General features: G+C 42.3%; 1 protein-coding gene and 1 long non-coding RNA gene across 9 annotated transcripts in view; both read right to left on the bottom strand.

The window, feature by feature from the left end:
- LOC126988783 (uncharacterized) overlaps positions 1-1954 on the bottom strand; it is a 144344-nt gene extending 142390 nt beyond the window's left edge. For 5 of the 8 annotated variants that reach the window (XR_007742520.1, XR_007742521.1, XR_007742525.1 and 2 more), the window contains exon 1: positions 1491-1717. This is a non-coding gene — a long non-coding RNA (uncharacterized LOC126988783). The other 3 variants (XR_007742526.1, XR_007742527.1, XR_007742522.1) reach the window with 3 other exon arrangements.
- A 7914-nt stretch (positions 1955-9868) lies between these two features.
- On the bottom strand, positions 9869-11510 carry LOC126988782 (histidine-rich glycoprotein-like). Its single transcript, XM_050847182.1, has 2 exons — positions 11349-11510; positions 9869-10852 (listed from the first exon to the last, which is right to left on the bottom strand). Exons 1-2 carry the CDS (start codon positions 11358-11360, stop codon positions 10352-10354), a joined length of 513 nt encoding a protein of 170 aa, XP_050703139.1. The 5' UTR covers positions 11361-11510; the 3' UTR covers positions 9869-10351.
- Between the last annotated feature and the right edge of the window lie 1181 nt (positions 11511-12691).

Consider the following 12691-nt stretch of genomic DNA (forward strand, 5'->3'; position numbering starts at 1 on the left):
CAGAGAAGGGGGAGGAGAGGAGAGGAAGGCAGGAAGGGAAGGGCGAGGATGGAACAGGGAGAAAAGTAGGACAGGGAGGAGAAAGGATAGAAAGACAGAGAGAGAAGGAAGTGGAGAGGTTAGTGAGGCTAGAAGAGAGAGAAGAAGGGAAGGAGAATACAAGACGGGGAAGGGAAGGAAACCGTATGGCGGGGTCGTATAGAAAACACTAAAACTACATAGAACAATCAACGAATCCCTCACCATACAACTAAACACTCCTATACTGTCCATCTTTATCCTACACCCGTACCTTCACTAACCCACTAACTCATCTTGCTATACCCTTGATAAAAAGTAAATTCAGCGGCAGTACTTACGGCAATACAAGAGCAGGGACGGTGAAGCTTCAATCGTACGGAAAGAGAGAGGGTGCAAAGGGTAGGAAGGAAGGGCCGCCGAGGAATCTAACCTTACGAGCATATCGAGAAGGGAAGGAAAATATCTGGAGGCAATAAATGAAATAGTACTGGATGCGTCCATAGGTACAGCGTGGTGAAGGGAGGTAGAGAGGTAGAGATATAAATAGCGTACTGGAGGAGAGGGAGAGGTAGAGAAAGGTAGAGAGGTAGATATGAATAACGTAGTAGCGGAGAGACACAGAGATAGTTATAGAGATATTAAAGCGGATTTGGAGATATATAGCGAAAGGTAGAGAGGTGTAGAGATATAGAGAGGTATAAATATATCTATAGCGTAATAGGAGATAGGTAGAGAGAGGTAGAGAGGAAGAAATAGACTACTTACGAAACAAAAACATAATATCGACACTTAACTTCACTGCAGGAGATAGATAATATGGTTAGGCAACTCAAGTGCGCGCTCCCTGCCCTCTAGCGGCGAATGACAGAACGACCAAGCTTTGCCAGTAGAAAAGTAGGGAGTTTGGCGACTTACGAAGACTAAACGCTACTTAAATTATCAATCCGCTACTTGCTACTTGTTTTTTCTAGTACTTCTATCATGTATTGGGCTACCTTACGTTGAAATCCGCTACCCTTGAAATGTGTTTAGGCTACCTGTCGACTGGCAATAGAATCTGGCAACCCTGGTAAGACTCCGAACAGAATGAGAACGCAATGAGACGGAGAACGAAGCAGTACCATAAACATCTACCTAGTGCTTGAGTTAAAAGGGAACACTAATAGGATGCTTACTAAGGCTATGGTTGAAGGAAGGTATAGTAAGAGAGAGAGAGAGAGAGAGAGAGAGAGAGAGAGTCTCCCATCTCATCCTTCGCTTTGATAATGATACTATAATCTTGTTTGACCTTCACTGGGCTGTGTGTGTCTTTAAAACCCAGAGGCTCCTTGGGTCACCATATTATTAAACCTCACTTTAGCCGAAGACCTGTAGAGATTATAACCTTATGTAAAAAAAATTGTGTAGAGTTTATAACCTTGTGTAGAGCATTTGATGTTGTGAGGCAGAGAGCAACTGAGTCAACTTACATTCACTGGAGTTACCGTTCACTGTGCTGGTCCAGAAGTAACTTGGTTAATGCCGTAGGTAAGATAGGAAGGACGCCATCACCACCATCACCACCACCACGATCACCACTACCGTCACCAGAAGCCAGCACCAACATTGCCATCACCACCATCTCTACCATCACCCCACCTCTCCACCACTACTACTACCAATACTACCACTACCACCTCCCCATCATCACCCTTACCACCACCACCACCACCACGATCACCACTACCATCACCAGAAGCCAGCACCAACATTACCATCACCACCATCACCACCTCTCCACCACCACTACCACTACCACCACCACCACCATCACCACCACCACCACCTTTTTCACTAGCAAGAGGAACCTTAAAGAAGAGGGCTCATGTGTAAACTTAGCTAAGACTGAAGACGGATCCCCTGCCCTGTGTGTGTGTGTGTGTGTGTGTGTGTGTGTGTGTGTGTGAGGGGGTACTGATCGAGTTTGCCAGACAGGCCCCAGAACAATACCGGCTGACGAGGCTTAAAACTGAAACGTGAATAGGTTTAGGAAGAAAGGAAGTGTCAATTGAGTTGGTTGTGCAATTGTTGAGAGTAGGAGGGCGAGAGAGAGAGAGAGAGAGAGAGAGAGAGAGAGAGAGAGAGAGAGAGAGAGAGAGAGAGAGAGAGAGAGAGAGAGAGAGAGAGAGAGAGAGAGAGAGGAAAGGAAAGGAAAGGATTGGAGAGGATTAGAATGGAAAGGAAAGGAGGAAAAAAGAAGAAAGAGAGAGAGAGAGAGAGAGAGAGAGAGAGAGAGAGAGAGAGAGAGAGAGAGAGAGAGAGAGAGAGAGAGAGAGAGAGAGAGAGAGAGAGAGAGAGAGAGAGAGAGTCTGTCTTTGTCTATTAAACAAAAAAGAGAAATCAATTACTACACACATTCAAAGTAAACAAAAAACGAAGCAAAAACAAACTGCAAAGACTCTTGTTCTGCCAAATACCCGTAAACACACACACACACACACACACACACACACACACACACACACACACACACATACACACACACACACACACACACACACGAGAAGATGAATTTCGCGTTCGTTATCAAGCAAAGAAGAGAATAAATTAAAAAAAAGAAGAAGGAAAGAATGGCGTGAAGGGATTAGGTTGTTTATTTATGTCTATTTATGTATAGTTTAAATTTTTGTAATTTTATTTTTCATCATATTTATCATCATTCTCTTCTTCCTCCTCCTTCTCCTTTTCCTCATCATCATCATCCTCATCATCTTCGTCGTCTTCCTCCTCCTCCTCCTCCTCCTCCTCCTCCTCCTCCTCCTCCTCCTTCGCCTTTGCTGTCCTTCATCTTCCACCTTTGATCAGATAGTTAGTGTAGCTTGTCACAAACAGCCTCGTAAGGACAATCAGGTCTGCTGTTGTTTGTTCTTCCATTGTGTTCCTTTGTGGTCCTCCTCCCTTCTCCTTCTTCGCCTTTGCTATCCTTCATCTTCCACCTTTGATCAGATAGTTAGTGTAGCTTGTCACAAACAGCCTCGTAAGGACAATCAGGTCTGCTGTTGTTTGATCTTCCATTGTGTTTCTTTGTGTTCCTTCTCCTCCTTTGCTGTCCTGAATATGCTGATGCGCTTCCCTCTTACTTTATCTATTTCACGTGATGTCAAGTGTTAGAGTAAATGTGCACTCTCTGGAACATGACTAGACACGACACGACACGACACGACAAGACGTAACATGACAGGACACGCTCGCTCTTGAAGATACATAACATAGGCGACACGATGCTCATTTTTTTTGTGTTTTTAGAGGCCGTGAAAGATAGAAAAGAAAGCCTTGAAACGACTCGCAGTGTGCCAAGAAAAACGATTATGAAAAGAAATCCAAACAGACATATATAAAGACAGGCAGACCAGACAGACAGAGGCAGGAAAGCAAAAGGGAATAAATGAGAAATAAACAACTAAAGGAAAGAAAAGAAAATGGAAAACAGTGACAGACAATAGGACAAACAAACAGCAAGATACAGAGACACAGGTTAATGACGTCGGTTTGAATTCTGGGATACGAAGAGAAAAATTGTCCCTTCCTGGGGCGGTAGAGTTGGCGAGAGCTTTAGTTTATCATGCAAACCTAATCCCTCTCGCCGTATACACGCGGGAAAATATTATAACGAGAGAGAATGAGCCTAAACAAGAATAGGAAAGTGGTGACGATGACTTAGAGAGAGAGAGAGAGAGAGAGAGAGAGAGAGAGAGAGAGAGAGAGACCCACCCACCCACCCACACACACACACACACACACTCCCCCCCACCCCACACCCCCACTCACACGTTACGTCATGATAGACAGACAGACGCGTGTTGAGAAAGGTTCACCTATTCGCCTCGCAGAATCCCAGTGAGGCAACCAAAGAACCGCTATTACCTTGGGAACGCTCGTTTGAAGGCTGTGTTCCTGGAATATTCAACACCAAAAAGGGAAGAAAATCTCAGAGGGAAAGAATGAATGGCAACGATTTTTTTTTGTTAATTCATATTTTTCATTTTTTTTTTTCGTTTTAGTTTTTATCGGTTTTATTCTTGTCCTCCTTTTCCTTCTCCTCCTCCTCCTCCTCCTTTTCTTCTTCTTCTTCTTCCTTCTACTTTCCTTCTTCCTTTTCCTCCTCCTCCTCTTCCTCCATTTCCTCTTACTGTTCATTTTCTTCTTTTCTTCTTCTTCTTCTTTTTCTACTTCTTCTGCTCTCTCTCTCTCTCTCTCTCTCTCTCTCTCTCTCTCTCTCTCTCTCTCTCTCTCTCCCTCCCTTTGACATTTCCTAAGCGCTTTTTATCACTCTCCTCTAAGGCATTCTTCTAATAACACTAATGAGACTAATTATACCCCTATAGGCTTAATGCGAACCAATTATGAACGGCTTTCGGGGTACTAAAATTTGAGTTCTTTATATTCGGTCGGTCTAAACATTTTCACTAAACAGCTAATTGATATTCCTCTGATATTTCCCCTTCAAAATCTATTCCTCTGTGATATTACTTCCGATAATACTATCCCTATATTCCTTTTCCTCTAATTCCGTTTTCTTTGCGATATTTCTTCCGTCCATGTCGCTATTCCTGTATGATATTCCTTTCGCAATCTGCTTTATTTATATAGTATTTCTTCCTCACATTTCATTTTAGGGAAAGAATAGGATGAATAGAATTGAAAAAGTAGAGAATTGGGCTTTTAAGAGTGGCATGGGAAACAGAGAAAAGTTAGGAATAGAAATAAGAGGTTTTGATGCTATGAGATTAAATGTGTTCTACTTTAAACCCCTTGAGGAAAATAAAACATGTACACCTCCACATCCCACTCTTTCCCTCCCTCCCTCTCTTCCCTCCTACCTGTCTCTCTCTTCTTCTGCCTTTCTCCCTCCTTTTCTTCCCTCTTCCTTAACCCTCTGCCTCCCTTTCTTCTCTCTCCTTCAGATATTAAATTTCCTTCCTCTGATTTGACATTTCCCAAAGATATTTCTTCTACAAATTTGCCGTTTTTTTTATGATATTCCTTTATTTAAAATCCTATTCCTCTGTTTTAATTTTTTCTTCCTTTTCCCTCACCTTTTTCCTTTTCTCTATGATATTCCTTTATTCAAAATCCTATTCCTTTGTTTTATATTTTTCTTCCTTTTCCCTCACCTTTTTCCTTTTCTCTATGATATTCCTTTATTTAAAATCCGATTCCTTTGTTTTATATTTTTCTTCCTTTTCCTTCACCTTTTTCCTTTTCTCGATGATATTCCTTTATTCAAAATCCTATTCTTCTGTTTTCTTTTTTTCTTCCTTTTCTTCACCTTTTTCCTTTTCTCTATGATATTCCTTTTTCAAAATCATAATCCTTTGTTTTCTTTTTTTCTTCCTTTTCCTTCCTCTTTTTTCTTTTTTTTCTTTGATATTCCTTTATTCAAAATCTTGTTCCTTTGTTTTGGCGCAAACGCAATCTTTTTTTCTCTCCTTCCTTCTCCTCAAATGATAGCTACTCTACGCGCCTTCACCAAACGGTTAATTAAATTTTCTGCCTCTGTCTTAACTTTATCTCAACCTTTTTCGTCCCTTCCTTTTCCTCCAATGTTACTCTATGCACCTTCATCAAACGGTTAATTCATTTTCTTTAATACATTCTTCTCTGTAATCAATTTTGTGCATTCGCCTGTACTCTATTCAAAGCATCCCAATCTTTTTCTTCTTCTTTCCTTCCTTTTATCTGCCTCTAATGATACTCTCCACACCTTCATCAAACGGTTAATTCTTTTTCATTAACACATTCTTCCCTGTAATCAATTTTCTGCATTCTATCTACTTTGTTCATAGCATTTCAACCTTCTATTTCCTTCCCTAACTCTCCTCTGTCTTCCATGTTACTCTTAAACGACCAATTCTCTACTCTTTCAATTCTTTTCTCTCTATTCCTTCTCTATAATCAATTTCGTGCTTTCGTCTATATTCTATTCATAGCATCACAATATTCTATTTCCTTTCCTAACTCTCCTCTGTCTTCCATGTTACTCTTAAACGACCAATTCTCTACTTTTTTCATTCTTTTCTCTCTATTCCTTCTCTATAATCAATTTCGTGCATTCGTCTATACGTTATTCATAGCATCACAATCTTTTATTTCCTTTCCTAACTCTCCTCTGTCTTCCATGTTACTCTTAAACGACCAATTCTCTACTTTTTTCATTCTTTTCTCTCTATTCCTTCTCTATCATCAATTTCGTGCGTTCGTCGTTACTTATTCATAGCATCACAACTTTTCTTTCCTTTCCTAACTCTCCTCTGTCTTCCATGTTACTCTTAAACGACCAATTCTCTACTTTTTTCATTCTTTTCTCTCTACTCCTTCTCTATCATCAATTTCGTACATTCGTCGTTACTTATTCATAGCATCACAATCTTCTATTTCCTTTCCTAACTCTCCTCTGTCTCCCATGTCGCCCTTAAAAGCCCAATTCTCTACTTTTTTTAATTATTTTCTGTCTATTCCTTCTCTATCATCAATTTCGTACATTCGTCTATACGTTATTCATAGCATCACAATCTTTTATTTCCTTTCCTAACTCTCCTCTGTCTTCCATGTTACTCTTAAACGACCAATTCTCTACTTTCTTAATTCTTTTCTCTCTATTCCTTCTCTATCATCAATTTCGTACATTTGTCGTTACTTATTCATAGCATCACAATCTTCTATTTCCTTTCCTAACTCTCCTCTGTCTTCCATGTTACTCTTAAACGACCAATTCTCTACTTTTTTCATTCTTTTCTCTCTATTCCTTCTCTATCATCAATTTCGTGCGTTCGTCGTTACTTATTCATAGCATCACAACTTTTCTTTCCTTCTCTTTCCATCCCTTCTATACAGCAATGGCTCGCCCTTTCCCGACCCCTCGCATCACAGACTCCTTCCGTCCTGACCCCTTTGCTCCGCTGCCTCTATTTCCATTTCAATCCTTCCTCCGCCTGATAACTCCTTTCACTGTTAACGTTCAACGATTCACTGCAATGTTCTGTCCTTCTCCCTCTCTCTCTCTCTTTCGCTCTCTCTCTTTATCCTCTCCTCATTTTCCATTGGTCGGGCGATTTCAAGGTTCTTTCTCTTCTTATTTCTCCTATTCCTCCTCCCTCTTTCTGTTTCTCTCTCTCTTTCTCTCTATATTTCCCTTTTACTCTCTTATTCGCTCAACCGCTTGTATGAATAATCGATTGCACGTTTGGAATTAAATACGCTTCTATACTCTATTCTGGTACCTTTTAAAACCTCTATCTTCTTTTGTTTTTGCGTGTGTGTGTGTGTGTGTGTGTGTGTGTGTGTGTGTGTGTGTGTGTGTGTGTGTGTGTGTGTATATCTCATTTTGCTTTGATCGGTCTGAATCATGTCGACGGTTTCCCTGTCTAACCTTTTCTTCTGTACGATTCCTCTTCACACCGTTCCGTTTTACGACCTTGAACCTTCATATCCTTTTTCCCATCCCTTCATTCCCTCCATCTGGTCCTGGCTATTATCATCCCAGGCAGCCGACACTCAGCTCTTCACGGCCGTTTTCCAACCCAGTATCTTGCAGCCTGTTCACTCTTTTCAGACACGCTTCCCTTATTACGCTACCTAATCCTCTGACCATTCCCTTGACTATTCCCTTAACCATTCCCCTAACTATTCAGCCCCAGTATCTTGCAGCCTGTTCCCTCTCTCCAGATATTCTTCAAGTTATTCTTCAGCCATCAAATGTATGTATGCTTTAATCCTTTTTATAGCGACTGGATTATCAAAAGGACTTGGGTGAACGAGTGAATGAGTGAAGGAATGGCTCTCTCTCTCTCTCTCACACACACACACACACACAGCTTTACATGTTTACTTTATTTTTCTCCCTCCTCCCTCGAGCTTACTACCGCCAGTCCAAAAGGAAAGGTTCTCGTTGTATTGTTGGCCCGACTGTTATGTTGCAGTTTTCGTCGTGTTCAACAAGGGCCTTCGGGTGGTTGGTCCGCGGCCGCCGAATCTGCCGACTCAACATTTTCTTGCGGTTCCCGGTGCCGATGTTGCCCCTCAGCGCTCGTCCGGCACACAACCGCGCTACACTTTTCTCCGTCCTCGGCCAAGCGTTATACTCCACTCGCCTGACTTTCCAGCCGTCCGTTGTCTGTGATTGAAGCGTTTACTGTATTCATCCTCATCCTCCTCTCTTTATATCTCTTTATAATAGTTATCACAAATCCTGGCTGCCACACTTGCGAAACTAAAACCGACAATGTGTATTTGGATAAAGTCTCTGAGTCAAACTTCACAACAACGCCGAAAACAAAATCACTCTCGGCTCCCATAGAAACGAGGAGGAAAGTAGGACTCGATGAATGGGCCTTAGAAACTCAAACACAAATAAAGGAGTTCACTGATTTTTCGAACCGTCCGAACAACACAGGAGCCGAGACGGGCGTGTGTGTGTATGTGTGTGTGTGTGTGTGTGTGTGTGTGTTAAAGTTACGATGCTGATAAAAGCTACAGGAGTAAGTACATGAGGAACGGCATATAAAAAGGACGAGAGAGAAAAGGAAGATTCTGAATGAGACTAATATGAAGGAAATGTAGAGGAGGAGGAGGAGTAGGAGGAAGAGGAGGAGAAGGAGGAGGAGACGAAAGTATATCAGCATCAGTTAAAGTAGGAAGAGAGGAGGAGGAGGAGGAAAAGGAGGAGGAGGAAAGGACCCAACACAGCCCAGTCATCCCCTTGAAGACACTCCACTCGAAAGGGAAGAAAAAACGGTAAAACTCAAGAAAAAGAATCACAGTAACATGTACAGGCTTTCAGGCCGTCGATAAAGGCGTGGGACAAACCAGACTTCTCTCTCGTGGGCGTGAAGAGGATTGGAAACGTTTGAAGGGGCAGCTGCATCTCTTACTTAGGCTCACACAGGATAGAGTTAGCTGCTTCTGATCGCAAGGTATTTTTTTTTGCAGTGATGAAGGCAAAAGCAGTAATGAAAAGGCTCGCTAGATGTTACTCCTACAAAAGAAAAAAAGAGTGAGAGATCAGAGGAGAGGTCAGTTTCGGGTGGACCATTGCCTTGATACTCTCATTGATACTCTCCTCTGAGTTAACCATGCACTATAGATTTATATTTAGTGGCAAGGATCGTGAGGGGAACTGTAGTGCATCAGGAGAAAGACGTATTTATAAGATTATTCGGTTGGAGAATTGCCTTGATACTCTCACTGATACTCTCCTCTGGATTTATATTTAGTGGCAAGGATAGTGAGAGAAAGTGTAGTGCATTAGGTGAAAGACGTATTTATGAGATTATCAATGAAACCCAGCTGATGATAACCCAGTGCAAGGTGAAGATGGCGAGCTTGAACAGCTATTTTTTCCGTGTCAATCTTCGTTCTCATTAATTAGGGCGTCAGTATCAATACAAAACCCTTACGAACACAGCTTTTCCATTCGTCCTTGACTCATTAATCTTTGGAATCGAACTCTCTTTTTCTGATTTTCTTGTGGCGTTTGATTTTTGGTCATATTCAGTTATTTGGGATTGGATTATTTTTCTAATTTTCTTGTGGGGGTGAATTGCTTGTGGTGGTCATTCTTTTGGGGTGTTCAGTTCTATGGGTTCAAATCCTTTTTTTCAGATTTTTCAGTGGTGCTCGATTTTCTTGGGTTCATTTGTTTGAGATCCGATTCTTTTTCTGATTTTCTTGTGGTGATCAGTTTTTGGGATCCGATTCTTCTATTTCAGGGACCAGAATTACACCGCTGTTATCATTCACTTCAAAATTATTACAAACTTTAACAACACAACGTTTTTTCATACGACCTGTGGGATCATTAAACAACATCTGGTTCTCAGTATTACAGTTTATTTGCCTATTAATCTATTTCCTACAGTGTCCGATGCAGCTATGTCCTACGCTCCCTTATAGATATAGACAGACAGTACCCGTTTGCTTTTCCTGATTCTTTGGTTCATATTCTCTGGAACTTTCGCTTCTCACATCAACTATATCCAAAAGCCGAGAAGGAGAAGAGTAAGGTTCTCGTGAGTGGTGCTTGTTTCACGCTCATGATGTGGAAGAAGGGCCAAACTACCACTAGGACATAAAACTACCCCTGGAAATACCCACCAAACCTACGAAATCCTTGTCAAATACGTGTTCGTGGGCGGAGGAGGAGGCGGGATGGTGGTACTTCGGCATTAGATACATAGATAGATATAGATAGTACCCGATTGTGTTCCCTGATTCTTGAAGCCCCCAAAGCACTGACCTCCATAAGCCACGGTACTTAAGCCTCTGTAGTTTGGGTGACGGTGGTAGTCAAGCCTTAGTGATGGTGGGCGTGGTGGTGGTTGGGGTCGGCTACGTACGCTTGCTGAGCCTGGTATGAATAGCCGTGCCCAGGGTGATGTACGGCGGTCTCATAGGCGTACCTGATGCCTCCGTGGGTGTACGGATAGTAAGGCACGGGACTGCGGTACCCCGAAGTCTTATAACCCTGAGGAACTGCATAGAGCCCGCCAGAATGGTAAGGAGTGCCGTAACCAGTGTAGCCAGGGTCAGACTCACGCTTCTGGAGGTGGTGGTACGGGGTGAGGCCGTGGGCGTGACTGTGAGCATGGGTGTGGCTGTGGCTATGCGTGTAGGTCGGCCCCAAGTTCCTATACCCCGTGCTGCCGTGGTAATTCGTGCGTGGGGTGTAGTAGAAGGCTGATGAGGGACTCTGGTGGTGGTAGCGTTGAGAGGCTCCGCCGTGGGCCAGCCGGTAAGGGTAACCCGCCTCTCGCTTCTGCTCTGCTGCAACGGTGACAGCCAACAGACAAACGACCTGCCGGGAGGGAGGAAAGAGAGGTGTTGGAAGCGTAGCACGGAGACGCGAGTGTTTGCCTTATCTAACATTAGTAAAGAAGGAGATGTACTGATGCTAACATTTAAGGAAACAACGATACAGAAGGAATAGATAATAGAAAGATAGAAAGATGGATAAATAAATAGACAAATAGATAGTTAGATAGATGTAGATATATATAGATAGACAGACAGCTATGTAGATAGATGGATAGATAGAGATATATAGATAGAACGGTAGATAGATTGACAGATGGATAGATATTGATTTAGTTTGATAGATAGATAGATAGATATAGATAAACAAATAGATCGATAGATACATGGATACAAAGATACATTTATTGATATAGATATTGACATAGAAAAATATTTAGATAATTAGATGTAGATATAGATAGAGACTGAGGTAGAAAGATAAATACGTGTGTGTGTGTGTGTGTGTGTGTGTGTGTGTGTGTGTGTGTATGCCTCACCAGAATCCTCATTGCTGCGGTGTGGTGGCGGGGGCAGTGTGTGTCAGCCACGCTCACCGCTCCTTATATGAGTACCACGCCGTGCCACACCTTGGAGTCTCTGGCCGTTGGCTGAAGATACACTGACCTTGACACACAAAAGACCCGTCATTGTAAGGCTCTGTGAAACTTCTTCCGTAATTACGCTGTCAGGAAGGAATAGTGGAACTGACATTAAGGGCGTCGTCAGCGGCCTTGTGGTGTCCCTCCGAGGCTCACTAAGGGTCATATTCTGAAACCATAGTATTTGATATCCCCATTCCTATAGATTCTGCAAGGGTAAACACAGGAAATTCGAAGCACTGTGACCACCAATGTTACGATACGAAAGATGACTAAAGTTGATATCCCCATTCCTATAGATTCTGCAAGGGTAAACACAGGAAATTCGAAGCACTGTGACCACCAATGTTAAAGATACTATTGATTCTGTAGGAGCAGGTACAGGGAAGTCAAAACGATGTGGTCTCTTAATGTAAAAAATAAGACACAAGCAGGGACATTGAAACGATATGATTGTTTATATAAAAAGAAAACTATAGATTCTGAAAGAGGAGGTATATAGGGAAATCGACACACTGAGATCACCTGTATATATAAAAAAACGCGGAGGCCAGAGACGGACTTATAGGCTAGCAAGAAGAAGAAGGAGGAGAAGAAGAAGAAGAAGAACAAGAACAAGAACAAGAAGACAGAGTGACCATGAGAGCTTATTACTAGGTACGTGGGGACATAAAAAAAACACGACCAATCACACAGACACACAAAAAAAGTGTTACGGTGGACGGACGCAGTAACAAGGCAACAAAAGGAGACCATAGAATGAAAAGGAAACTCTGAAGGATATCATATTGGAAGGAGGCCTCGGACACAGAGCTTGAGGGTTAGAGGAGGGGAAGGAGAAACATAATGAGAAGGAAACTACAGGATATATTGTATGGTTAGGAATCCTTGACCATAGAACGCGAGGGTGAGGGGTGAAAGGGGAGGAATCAAAGGGAAATTGAAGAATATGGGTACAGGAAGGAACCCTCGGATATAGAGATTGAAGGTTAGGGGGAAGGAAGGAGAAGGAAACTTGAGAGATTTTACGTTGATTGGAATCCTTGGACATAGAAATTGAGGGTTAGGGGGAAGGAAGGTGAAGGATACTAAAGGATATCTTGTACAGTAAGAAACCCTTTGCATAGATATTAAGGGTTAGGGGGAAGGAAGGCGAGGGATACTAAAGGATATCTTGTACGATAAGAAACCCTTTGCATAGAGATTGAGGATTAGGGGAAGGAAAGCGAAGGAAACTAAAG

The sequence above is a fragment of the Eriocheir sinensis genome, chromosome 70 (assembly GCF_024679095.1).
Source record: "Eriocheir sinensis breed Jianghai 21 chromosome 70, ASM2467909v1, whole genome shotgun sequence".
NCBI lineage: Eukaryota > Metazoa > Arthropoda > Malacostraca > Decapoda > Varunidae > Eriocheir > Eriocheir sinensis.